General features: G+C 47.2%; 1 protein-coding gene across 1 annotated transcript; it reads right to left on the bottom strand.

Annotated features, from left to right (window-relative positions):
* Positions 1-1,756: 1,756 nt before the first annotated feature.
* On the bottom strand, positions 1,757-11,818 carry RAET1E (retinoic acid early transcript 1E). The gene is made up of 6 exons (XM_017883651.1): positions 11,569-11,818; positions 8,276-8,490; positions 7,342-7,602; positions 6,806-7,081; positions 6,000-6,132; positions 1,757-1,968 (listed from the first exon to the last, which is right to left on the bottom strand). Exons 2-6 carry the CDS (start codon positions 8,349-8,351, stop codon positions 1,815-1,817), a joined length of 900 nt encoding a protein of 299 aa, XP_017739140.1. The 5' UTR covers positions 8,352-8,490; positions 11,569-11,818; the 3' UTR covers positions 1,757-1,814.
* Between the last annotated feature and the right edge of the window lie 1,068 nt (positions 11,819-12,886).

Raw genomic sequence — 12,886 nt, 5'->3', positions numbered from 1 at the left:
TTTTTTTTTTTTTTTTTTTGGCATTCAGTGTTAAAGTGTTTATTAGAAAAGAACTACTTGTGGCTGGGCTCAGTGGCTCATGCTATAATCCCAGCACTTTGAGAGGCCAAGGAGGGCAGATCACCTGAGTTCCGTAGTTTGAGACCAGCCTGGCCAAGATGGTGAAACCCTGTCTCGACTAAAAATACAAAAATTAGCCAGGCGTTGTGGCACATGCCTGTAATCCCAGCTACTCAGGAGGCTGAGGCAGGGGAATCACTTGAGTCTGGGAAATCGAGGTTGCAGTGAGCGGAGATTGCGCCACTACGCTCCAGCCTGGAAGTTGAGTGAGACTCTGCAAAAAATAAAATAAAATAAAATAAAATAAAATAAAATAAAATAAAATAATTACTTGCATTCTGCTCACATAATTTATGCAATCAGTTCTGCTATACCAGCTTGTTTGAAAACCATACTTTATTCCAATGCAAATGATGTATTAGGGACGAATGTCAGTGTAATGTGAATGCACGTTTGCTTATGAGTGACTTAGTCTGTGAGAAATGGTGAATACAGAAAACTGCATTCACCCAGCTGACCCAAGCTACGTAGGAATACACAATACCTGCTGGCAGGTACCCCAGCTAGCTTCCAGATGCCTTAGTTCATCGTGTGTGTCACTCTCATCCATGTCTGGTTATACTACCTCCCAAATGGTTTCCAACAACCCTTCTTCCTCCACTGCATACTAATCCACAAGCTGCAACTCTTCCAACTCCCTTGGATCCATGCCCTCTCCTCTGTTTAATTTCCCCAATTTCCTCTTAATTCCATTTTTTCCTCTCTGTTCTTTGCTTATCTCTCTTTTCTCCCTCACTTTTCTTCTCTCCCTCTCACACATAGAGGAGGGGGTGTTGGAACCAGGTGAGCTGGTGGTAGAATCACAGGTCCACAATCTCAGGAGCAATGGCTCACTGCAGCTTCATATTCCTGGGCTCCAGTGATCTTCCTTCTTAGGCCTCCCCAAGTGTTGGGATTATAGATGTGAGCCACTGTGCCCAGCTCTATCTTTTAAAAAATATGCACTTTTTTTTTTTTTTTTTTTTTTTTTTTTTTTTTTTTTTTTTTTTTTTTGAGACGGGGTCTCCCTCTGTCACCCAGGCTGGAGTGCAGTGGCGCGATCTCCGCTCACTGCAATCTCCGCCTCCCAGGTTCACGCCATTCTCCTGCCTCAGCCTCCCGAGTAGCTGGGACTACAGGCGCCCGCTACCACGCCTGGCTAATTTTTTCTACTTTTTAGTAGAGATGGGGTTTCACCGTGTTAGCCAGGATGGTCTCGTGATCCGCCCGCCTCAGCCTCCCAAAGTGCTGGGATTACAGGCGTGAGCCACCGCGCCCGGTCTGAAAAATTTTTTGAGTGTTGTGCCTCTAACCTTGTTTTCCCACAAATTTTGTGGTTTTTATGGTACTATTTTGTACAGTGCTGGGAATGTTTTGGAACACATATGTCACATTACAGCAAAATTGACAGTGCTTGAACCTTTATTGCACAGATTATCTTAATAACTTCAGAGGTTATGAAGATAATCATGAAGGACTAAAACCCTTTGCTTCACATTTCCTTCATCAAGCCCATGAGAGGAACAATTTATGGAGCCTCTTCTAGCACCAGACACTTTATAACTCTCACTTCATCTTGTCAGCCATTCAGTGAGGGGTAGCCTACTTCTCTCTGTAAGTCACGATGGAACACTGAGGCCGAGAGATGGTGCAACGCATTAAATTTAATTTAAAGGTCACGCATTAAATTGGTTCAACAAAGGAGTAAGCCATGTCTAGTCAGCACCATCTAGTCTTGGAAGGGGGTTTGTAACTCCACTTGACTCAGGGAACACAGAGCAGTGGGAGCCAAGGCTGTCAGCGATCGAGGACCACAGGTGAACAGCTCCGCGCCGCCGCCGTGGTATCACCTCCAGGTGGATCTTCCGTCTTCAGGAAGGAGAAAAAAGAATGCAGAAACCTAGTCAGATCAGCTCAGGACTGACCCCTCCATGATCTGTCAGGACTCAGATCCCACCTCTCTCTCAGGGAGAGATCAGCTGCTATTGTTCCCATCCTGCCTCTCTGTCATATAGTTTATGATTGTTCACTTTCCCCTTACTTCATCATTAGTTAGACCCAGACCCCAGCAGAGATTTTAGGGGTTCAGAACCGAGGAAGACAAAGTATCAGTGGGAACACAGTGGGAAAGCCCACAGTGGGGGCAAGAGTCTTCCAGCTGTGGGCAAGGGTATCCCTGCGGCAGGTCCAGAGCACTGAGGGTGGGGCTTGGCACGAAGCCATTTGCCAGGATTCCTGTGTCCGGGTGAACCAGAAACCCAGGTGTCCAAGGAATACCACCTTCTAGTCCTTGCTGTCTTCAGGAGTGTCTAGGGTTCACCTTTGGCCTTCCCTTCTGCTCACAATCCCCTCTCCCACTGTCTGTGTGGCCCTGCCTCCAGCCTGCTTTGTTGGAGCCCAGGCAGCCTTCTTAATTATTTCCTCTTAGGAATTAAACCTAGAGACCCCTCAACCTTTGGCATGTGATATACTTTCCCATGGTCAGATCATCAAGCTGCTGCCCCATCCAGTATGTGTCTTGCTCACCCTCTGTGTTTCCGTCCATCAGACCACACTCCCCTGGAGAGTGACCCTGGTTTAAATCAAGCCTGACTTTGCCAAACCACTGTGGATGCATTAATTTGGAAAGGTCCCTGTTAATCTCAGGGCCCACTTTCAAAGCAGAGACAGACCCCGAGACTCATTCAGTCTTTGCCTTTCTCCTGTTGGCCAGGGACAGAGAGGGCTCAACTTGACCCAGAGCTAAGCCTCTCAGGTCGTCAATGCCCAGGCGAGAAGTGAAATTCACCTCATCTTATTTCTACGGTGAGATTTGGCAGTGGTCTTGGGGAGACTTAGCAATCTGGTTTCTCCCTGTCCTCATACCAGGAAAAGCCCTGCCCCTAATCCAGAGGCCAATTGGCCCCATCTCATACTTTGCTTTGCTCACAGTATACCTGATGCCCTCCCTCCTGACCTGTGATTGGGATTGAGCTGAAGATAGTCACTGAGGTGATTCAAGGGATTAGCACTTGGTACAGGTAGGATGGTGGAGATGTGGTTGGGGACGCGGATGGTTGAGGTGAAATGGAACAGAAGAGTGCAGGTTCTTGTCCAACCTCCATACTCAGGAGATGACCCTTACTTCGGCTGCCACTCAAGTCCTCACATGTCCTGAGCTTCTACTATATAGCAGCCACAATAGAGTCTCAGGTTACAAAAGTAATGTCCTCAAGTGAGTTCATCAGTTTACTGACATACACCCAATCATAAAACAATGTGATAACTTTTCTGTGGTCAGAATTTCTGAGCTATGAGTGGGGGTAGTTAATTCTATCCAGGAAGATTGGTGACTTCTTAGAAGAGGTGACAGTTAAATTGGACTTGGATAGCTGTCTGGAATTCGGTCAGGTAGGAAAGAAAATTCCAGGCAGAGAGATGAGCATGAACAAAAAATTTGGCCATAATGATGCACGGTGATTTAGAGATCAGAAAGTTCAGTGTGGATGCCTCTAAACATTCTCTTATCTGTGTCTGACAGATTTTGATATTTTGTGTTATCATTTTCATTCATTTCAAAATATTTTCTAGTTTTCCTTGTACTTTTTTATTTGATATATAGTTATTTGGAAGCATATTATTTGATATCCAAACATTTGAGGATTTTTCCAGATATCTTCCTGCTATTGATTTCTAGTTTATTTCCATTGCACTCAGACAAGATGCTTTGCATGATTTCAACCCTTTACATATGCTGAGATTTATTTATTTGTTTGTTTGTTTATTTATTTATTTAGATGGAATCTCACTCTGTCATCTAGGCTGGAGTGCAATGGTGCAATATTGGCTCACTGCAAACTCCGCCTCCCGAGTTCAAGTGATTCTCCTGTCTTAGCCTCCCTAGTAGCTGGGATTACAGGCCCATGCCACCACGCCAGGCTAATTTTTGTATTTTTAGTAGAGACAGGGTTTCACCATGTTGGCCAGGCTGGTCTTTAACTCCTGACCTCAAATGATCGGCCCATCTTGGCCTCCCAAAGTGCTGGGATTACAGGTGTGAGCTATCACGCCCAGCTTAGATTTATTTTATGATCCAAAAATGGTCCTTCTTGGTGAATATCCCTGTGTATTTGAAAAGACACTCCCTGTCAACCCCTTTGCTCTGACATTTAGCTTTGATCGGCTTTTTCTCTCTTTTGTCACATCAGCAGAAACAATGCCAAGAAATGCCAGAGACAACAAAATAGGAATGTGTCATGGGCACACAAAGCTCTTTTTCCCTGGGTGCTGCTCCTCCCTGTGACAGAGAAATCCATGCAACACAGGGGGGAGGCTGTCCCCAAAGGGTGGCAGATATACTTTTTTCCCCTTGAATTCCAACACACCCTTTCCCAGGCCCGCTGTGCCTCCCACTTCTGTTCAGCTCAGCTGTGGCACTGACCTCCACTGGTGCTTGAGCTCTACCTGCTCCTGCCCAGACAGGAAGCCCTTCAGCAGCAGACTCAGTTGCCAGGATGAGGCTGGGAGTCAGGAACCCCTAGGTGTCCATGGAGGTCCCACCTCCTTTAAATCCCTACTGTTCAGACCCAGCTTCTAAAACTGTTCTTCTGCCTCCCTTCCTACTCACCAATCCCCTTCACTACTGTCAATGCACTGAAGTCCCAGCCTGCTTGGTTGGGACAGTTAAGTCCTTCTCAGTCACCTTCCACCAGGGGTTAAGGTGGGACCCCTTTGGCTGCAGCTCTGTGGGTGGGACCCCTTCCCATCTGAGCATATTCACTCCCTGGGTTCCTGCTGCCATCATACCACCCACCACACGGGCCCCTTCTGGACCAGTGGCCCTTAACTGACTCAAGCCATATCTTGCCAAGCCTGTTGCAACACTGATCTTGGCAAACTCACTTTTCATGTCAGGGCCCCTGCAAAGCACAGATCTGAGTCATGGTATTCGTTTAAGCAATGACAAGGGTAGAATCATTTCTTACATTAGAAACATTTATCCTCAGTGAGTCATAGATGGAGTAGCCTATTTTTCTCCTTAGAGGGAACCTTAACTTTGAACTCCACAGAGAGAGCCCCAGGAACTGTGACTTGAACCAAAAAGCTCTACTTAACTTTTGCAAATTGCTATACTTGAAAATGTTGAGGTCTGCCTGGGTCAATCTGGAGAGGACACTATGAGGACAAGGATAGCAATGGAAGAAAGAAATGAATTCTTCGTGTCAGAGCAGTGGCAGAGAAACAGGACCAAAGAGCAGAAGATGTCTGGCAATGTGTCTGGCATATAATAGTTCTCTCAGCCAGGTGTGATGGCTCACCCGTGTAATCCCAGCACTTTGGGAGACCTAAGTGGGCGGATCACCTGAGGTCGGGAGTTCAAGACCAGCCTGACCAACATGGAGAAACCCCATCTCTACTAAAAATGTAGGATATAGTTCAGCAATGTAATGTTTAGAGGGTGGTGAAAGGATTTCTTATGCCACAACCTTGTGTATTATCCAGAAGTAAATGCTGCAGCCACAAGCACCACCAGTGAGTTTTCTCAGGGCAAATGGGAAAAGGGGATGGAACCTTGCTGAGATAAATCATGCAAAACGCAGACAGCAAACAAACTTTCCATCAAAATGCTGGGGGAACTCCTGGGCCGGATGGCAAGGAGAAAACACCGCAGTCAGGTGTTCCAGATCTTAGACCTTGCCCCTTCTCAGGAAGAGATGTGTGCTTCGTCCCTCCTCTCACTGCACGTTTGTGCTGCCAGCCCTGCTGTGTAGTGTGGGGGCTCGAGACTAAGGCAGTGCACCATTTCTGTGGAGAGAGATGGATCAGGGAGTGGGGGCTTGGGTGAGACCCATGGCTCACCTCTCTCGAGTCCTTACCAGACTAAGACATCCTCAACGGCCAGAGACCAGCCTGCCACTCACCTTTTTTGCCACCTGATATAGATGATGAGAAAAATTCCCATTAAAACTAACAAGATGAATGCCCCCAGGATGATCCATGTATCTGGTAGGCTAGAATAAGACCCGTGGATATCTGAAGCATTTACTGGTGACACTAAAAAAGAAAAAAAAAGCACAAGCCCTGTCACACCTAAAAATATGCTTTCCACAGCCCCTGCTTTCCCCAGGAACACATGGTGCCCCACATAATCACTGGCTCATGTGACAGCCACTCTACCAGACCCTGGGCCATGAAGATGAATGGGGTTGTGCCGCCTTGTCCTTATGGAGCTCAGATTTCTACTGAGAGAGGTAGCAAATATTCCACCTGCGTACCACACACATTAGTCCATGCATTCGTGGTAGACTGTTTGGAGAATGAACAATGGGGGTTGCTTATTCTGCTGTGGGGAAGGTTGGGGTAAGGCTTCATGGACTAGATAGTGGCATGTAGAACTGGTATTAGCAATGTATTAATAATAGAGCGAAGAGAAGGCCTGGATGTTTGCAATTGACACAGATAGACTTGGACCATTAGTGTGGATCATGCGTGAGCTGGATCATTGGTTAATGGGAAGGGTTTCTACATGCAGGAACAAACAGTGGAAAATGGGCGATGGGAAACGGGAGATGCGTGGAATCCTTATGGCCATCACCGACTCTCCGTCAGAGGCACCCACGGCGAAGTCCATCAAATTTTCTATTGCACCACACGCTCTGACACCCACACAGGGAAGGCTTTTGACCTTTAAAGGGAGCTGCCACATTCTCCCGCCCGGCTCAGTTACCTGTCGGTTCTGGCATCGCCTCCCAGTGCTCTGAGAATTCCCTGAGCCAGTGATTGCAGTCTCCCACTGAGAGCTTCCTGAAATATTTTTCCAGCCCGCTGTCTTTCTTCCATGTCTCCTTGATCTTACTGGCTTCATGATTAATTACTGTCCAGGTCATTTTCATCGCGTCTAAGATGAGGGATTTCTCTCCGTTGATGGCTAACTGCCAGGACGCACCAGTGCATCGTTCTGCTTTACGTTGACAAAACATCTCGACCTGCAGAGTGGAAGGACCTGCAATCCAGACACAAAGCCATCATCCTCCACTCTTGAGAGGTCCATCATCTTCCAATAGGTCAAGTGTTTCTCTGCACATTTAGGGGCCTGTATTCTTTCTGTCTGGACTTGCCCTTTCCTGCCCATTGGGTCCCCTGTGCCTCTATGGTTGGGCCAATGATCAATACACAAATACACCTAAAGCCCCTCCCCACCTGTGCTCTTCCCTCCCCTCTCTTGCTGCCTGCCTCTGTTTCCCCACCCCATTCCACACTTACCACTGGTCTTTATCTGGGGTTTGATGTCAAGAAGGAGCATCCTGAGGTCTCGGCCCACTTCTCCCAGCGTTTGGGTCAATTCTCCCCATGTGCTGGTGGCATTTACCTTCTTCCCCAGGAAGCCCAGAGGCTTGACCATGTTGCTGTCACTGTCATACTGAAGGAAAAGATTTTTATTCATGAAGACCTGCGCTTCACACCAGGGCTGTCCAGGTCTGGACCATGATTTTATAGTGAAGCTGAAGCAAAGAGAGTGAGCACCTGTGAGAGAAAGACACAGGTGAGGTCCAGGACAGGGGAAGAGGCCCATTAGAACCCGTGCTTCTGTGACCCAAGACTCCCTGGACCAGGCCAGGCTGGCAGAGGGGGCAGCTCCATCCCAGACTCCCTCGACCTTCTGGATGCCTGCTCCCATCTCCCCCTGACTGTCTGGGGTAAGATACTTGATGGTACCAGGGATCCTTGGGGTGCACTTAGTGTTAACAGGGTTAACAGGAGGATTCATGTCACAAATACTTTTAGCAACATCTACCAAGTTCCGAGGCACAAAACAGACAAACCTCTGTGTGACCTCCTGAGACTTAAAATCTAGCTGAACACACAGAACATTCAATAGAAAGGAAAAAGAGGCATTTATCATGGGACACACGCTGAATTCCTCGGGGGTCCAGTATGTTCAGGAAAGTGTCCTGGAGTAGAAGGCGGGAGGTAGCATTGTAGAGCTGCCCCCTGTGAGCCCGTGCCTGGCCTAGGGCCTCCGGCTGGGGTCTCCCATGAACTGGGGTAACATCCCAGGGATCCTCTCCCTCACCTCATCCTTAAGAGCAGGTACCTGCTTGCCTGAAGCCTGCATGAGACCCCAGTCGCCTATCCCCCACCCTTCTCCCTCCTCCTTCTTGTTCTCAGCCAGGTCTTGAGATCTCAGGACACTCACCAACCATGATCTCCAAGGCTGTTAATAGCAAGAGTAGAAGCAAAAGAAGGTTCACCGGTCTACAAGTCAGGGGCATTCTTGGCACATTGTGGAGAGTAACAGGCAGGACGTTGGGCGTGGACACAGACACCCTCACCGGTATGGTGAAGAAATGTTCAACAGCGTGGGTGTGGGCACTGCCCCAGTTCTTTACCCTGGAACAACTGAGGGCAGGCCTGTAGAGATCCAATTAAAGAACAATTTTGTGAAGGGAGTGTTTTCAAGTATTCAGAATATAATTATTTATTGAAAAATAAAAGAAGACATTTAAAAACAAAATTAACTTTGAATAAACACTCTCTCCTCTCCTGTCCCCATGGCCCCTGCAAAAAAAAACCCCTCTGGTATGAGCAGGATGGTTGGAGGTTATGTGAGCTCCTTCTCCCTTCATCCAATTTCCTCTTCCCTTGTCCTCCCTGCCTCTTTTGCTTTTCCCTTTCTTCCTGGTACCCCCTCCCCATTCCTGTATTTTCTCCCATCTCCATTCTCCCCTCTCACTATCCCTAATCCATTCAAACTCTTTTCTAAAACATGGTTGAGATTTTCTCTCACCAAGCACGCCCAAATATTAATTAAACTAGCTGCAAACAGGCAGCAAGCAGTCTACCATGACAGATGGGTTTTGTGTGTGTGTGTGTGTGTGTGTGTGTGTGTGTGTGTGTGTGTGTAATTGTAATAAAACATATTGAGTCACTCAATAAACACAGAGTGTCTACTACATGTAGCAGGCACTATTGTAGATGCTCATTAACAAAACTGAAATGGCCAGGCCCTCAGAGTGGCTCATGCCTCTAATCCCAGCACTTTGGGAGGATGAGGCAGGAGGATCACTTGAGGCCAGGAGTTCAAGACCAGCCTGGGCAACATAGTAAGACTCCATCTCTACAAAAAAATTTTTTTTTAAATTATACTTTTAAGTTTTAGGTTACATGTGCAGAATGTGTAGTTTTGTTACATACGTATATACGTGCCCTGGTGGTTTGCTGCACCCATCAACCCGTCACCTACATTAGGTATTTCTCTTAATGTTATCCCTCTCCTAGTCCCCCACCCCCTGACAGGCCCTGGTGTGTGATGTTCCCCTCCCTATGTCCATGTGTTCTCATTGGTCAACTCCCACCTATGAGTGAGAACATGTGGTGTTTGGTTTTCTGATTTTGTGATAGCTTGCTGAGAATGATGATTTCCAGCTTCATCCATGTCCCTGCAAAGGACATGAACTCGTCCCTTTTTATGGCTGCATAGTATTCCATGGTGTATACGTGCCACATTTTCTTAATCCAATCTGTCATTGATGGACAAGTTTTGCTATTGTGAATAGTGCCGCAATAAACATATGTGTGCATGTGTCTTTATAGCAGCATGATTTATAATCCTTTGGGTATATATCCAGTAATGGGATTGCTGGGTCAAATGATATTTCTAGTTCTAGATCCTTGAGGAATTGCCACACTGTCTTCCACAATGGTTGAACTAATCTTCACTCCCACCAACAGTGTAAAAGCATTTCTATTTTTCCACAACCTCTCCACCACCTGTTGCTTCCTGACTTTTTAATGAACACCATTCTAACTGGAGCGAGATGGTGTCTCATTGTGGTTTTGATTTGCATTTCTCTAATGACCAGTGATGATGAGCATTTTTTCATATGTCCGTTGGCTGCAATAATGGCTCTTCTTTTTGGGAAGGGTTGTTCATATCTTTGCCCATTGTTTGATGGGGTTTATTTGTTTTTTCTTGCTAATTTGGTTTAGTTCTTTGTAAGATTCTGGATATTAGCCCTTTGGTCAGAATGGAAGTTGCAAAATTCTTCTCCCATTCTGTAGGTGTTCTGTGTCACTCTGCGGTAGTTTCTTTCTGTCTGGTGCAAAGGCTCTCTTGTTTATTGTATTAGATCCCATTTGGTCAATTTTGGCCTTTGTTGCTTTGTTGCCAGTGCTTTTGGTGTTTTAGAAAAGAAGTCTTTGCCCATGCCTATGTCCTGAATGGTATTTTCATGCTGTTTTTTTTTTTTTTTTTTTTTTTTAGCTCTATCAGGTCACTTATGTTCCTCTCTACATTGGTTATTCTAGTTAGCAATTCGACTAACCTTTTTTCAAGGTTCTTATCTTCCTAGCATTGGGTTAGAACATGCTTCTTTAGCTCAGAGTAGTTTGTTATTACTCACCTTCTGAAGCCTACTTCTGTCAGTTCATGAAACTCATTCTCTGTCCAGTTTTGTTCCCTTGTTGGTGAGGAGTTGTGATCATTTGGAGGAGGAGAGGTGTTCTTGTTTTTGAAATTTTCAGCTTTTTCGTGCTGTTTTTTTCCCATCTTTGTGGATTTATCTACCATTGGTCTTTGGTGTTGGTGACCTTCAGATGGAGTCTTTGAGAGGATGTGCTAATCCTTTCTATTTGTTTCTTTTCCTTCCAACAGTCAGGCCTCTGCTGCCAGTCTGCTGGAGTTTGCTGGCAGTCCACTCCTGACTCTGTTTGCCTGGATATCACCAGCGGAGGCAGCAGAGGAGCAAAGATTGCTGCCTGTTCCTTCCTCTGGAAGCTTCGACCCAGAGGGGCACCTGCCAGATGTCAGCCAGAGCTCTCCTGTATGAGGTGTCTGTCGGCCCCTACTGGGAGGTGTCTCCCAGTCAGTGTATATGGGAGTCAAGGACACACTTGAGGAGGCAGTCTGACCCTTAGCAGAGCTCGAATGCTGTGCTGGGAGGTCTGCTGCTCTCTTCAGAGCCATCAGGCAGGGACGTTTAAGTCTGCTATAAGCCCCTGATTGGGGCTGCTGCCTTCTTTACAGAGATACCCTGACCAGAGAGCAGAAATCTGGCAGTCTGGCCACAGCAGCCTTGCTGAGCTGCAGTGGGCTCCACCCAGTTCCAACTTCCCAGCAGTTTTGTTTACACTGGGACCTTAAAACCATTTACTAAGGCCTTAGCAATGGCGGAGGCCCTGCCAGATGAGTCTTATAATAGACTCCAGCAGTCCTACTGTGGCCAAGACCTCAAGGAAAACCAAGTCTATCATTGGGAAAAGTCTTGGGGCTCTAAGTTTTGAATTCTGAAAATTTGTCTTAGAACAAAATTTTGTGTCATTTTCAAATTTCTCAAGCACAAGGTTTCCTCATAAAACTTAGTATCTGTAGCCCCCCTTTCCACCTCACTTTTACAGCTGTCCCATTTCATCATCGGACCCCGCTAACTTAGCCAGTTCAGGCTGCTACAACAGAATACGTGGCTAAAACACCAAGTATTTATTTCTCACCGTCCTGGAGGCTGGGAAGTCCAAGATCAAGGTGTCGGCAGGTTGGGCATCTGGCGAGGGCCCTCTCTTCCTCACCAGATGGCTGTCTTCCTGTTGTATCCTCACACAGTGGGGAGCAGAGAGTGACAGCAAGCTCTCCTGTCACTTCTTTATCCCACAGGGCTCCATTCACATGACTTATGACTTCCTAAACAGCATCACCTTGAGAATTAGGATTTCTGCGTATGAATTTGGAGGGCAGGCAAACATGCGGCGTGTAACACCACCCATATCCATTCCACATCTAGGTTCCCTCTGTGTGCCGGGCAGTATGCCAGTTAATTCAAGCGCATGTCAGAGTCAGAGGGTGATTCCCTGTGACTCAGACGCTGGGGCTCTGGTGATGCCTGGTAAGTGGGTCTGTACCACTGTCCTTTCTTAACTAGATGGAACAGACTTCAAAGAAAGTAACCATGGACTCTGGGCAGGGCTCTCTCTGGGGCTGGGGGGATAAGGGGTTGTCTGCTCAGAGGACAGTGGGTCAAGGGTTTGAAGGGGCCCAGGGATGCACATTTTTTACATGTCCCCTACCTGGTTCTCTGGCTGCTAAGGTTAAAGCACCCCAGTTTTGAGGGTGCACTTCCACCTCTTGGTCTGGAGAAGGGGTCTCAAATCTGTCCTGAGTGGAGCCTGTTCTGTACACACCCAGGCCCTGAGAGTGCAGGGAGGGGGACTCACTGCTACCGCCCTACCAACACTGCTGCTGTGGGGACACCAGCGGGGGTGGGCCAAGAACAGTGTGTGTGTATGTGTGTGTGTGTTTGTGCGTGCGCGCACGGGTGCATGTGCGTGTGTGCGTGCATACATATGTGTGATATGACCACTGAGTAGCTCCTTAGCAGGGCCAATATTTTCTGCAAGTCTGATGACTCCAGGGAAGGAGCACACCAGGCCTGTACTTGGGTCCTGACATTTGGGATGCCGACCTAACACTGAAGGAAAAGAAAGAGGTGCAGACAGGCTGGGAAAAATATACGGAAAGTGGAAAGGGGCCCTTCTACCTTTGTTGCCCTCTGTGGTCCTGAATCCCAGCTTGGCGTGAGCCAACATGGAGATGGGAAGGAATAGCCATATTCCAACTGCAAAATGTCAGCTTCAGGCAGTGGTTTCAAAACTGAAATCATGGTTACATATGAAGTAGATTTTTGTTTGCTTTGTTTTTTGAGACCAGGTCTTGCTCTGTCACCCAGGTGGAGTGCAGTGGCATGAACATGGCTCACTGCAGCCTTGAACTCCCAGGCTCAATCAGTCCTCCCACTTCAGCCTCCAGAATAGCTGG

The sequence above is a fragment of the Rhinopithecus bieti genome, unplaced genomic scaffold, assembly GCF_001698545.2.
Source record: "Rhinopithecus bieti isolate Rb0 unplaced genomic scaffold, ASM169854v2 scaffold_13747, whole genome shotgun sequence".
NCBI classification, from domain to species: domain Eukaryota; kingdom Metazoa; phylum Chordata; class Mammalia; order Primates; family Cercopithecidae; genus Rhinopithecus; species Rhinopithecus bieti.
This window is presented reverse-complemented; position numbering and strand designations above follow the sequence as displayed.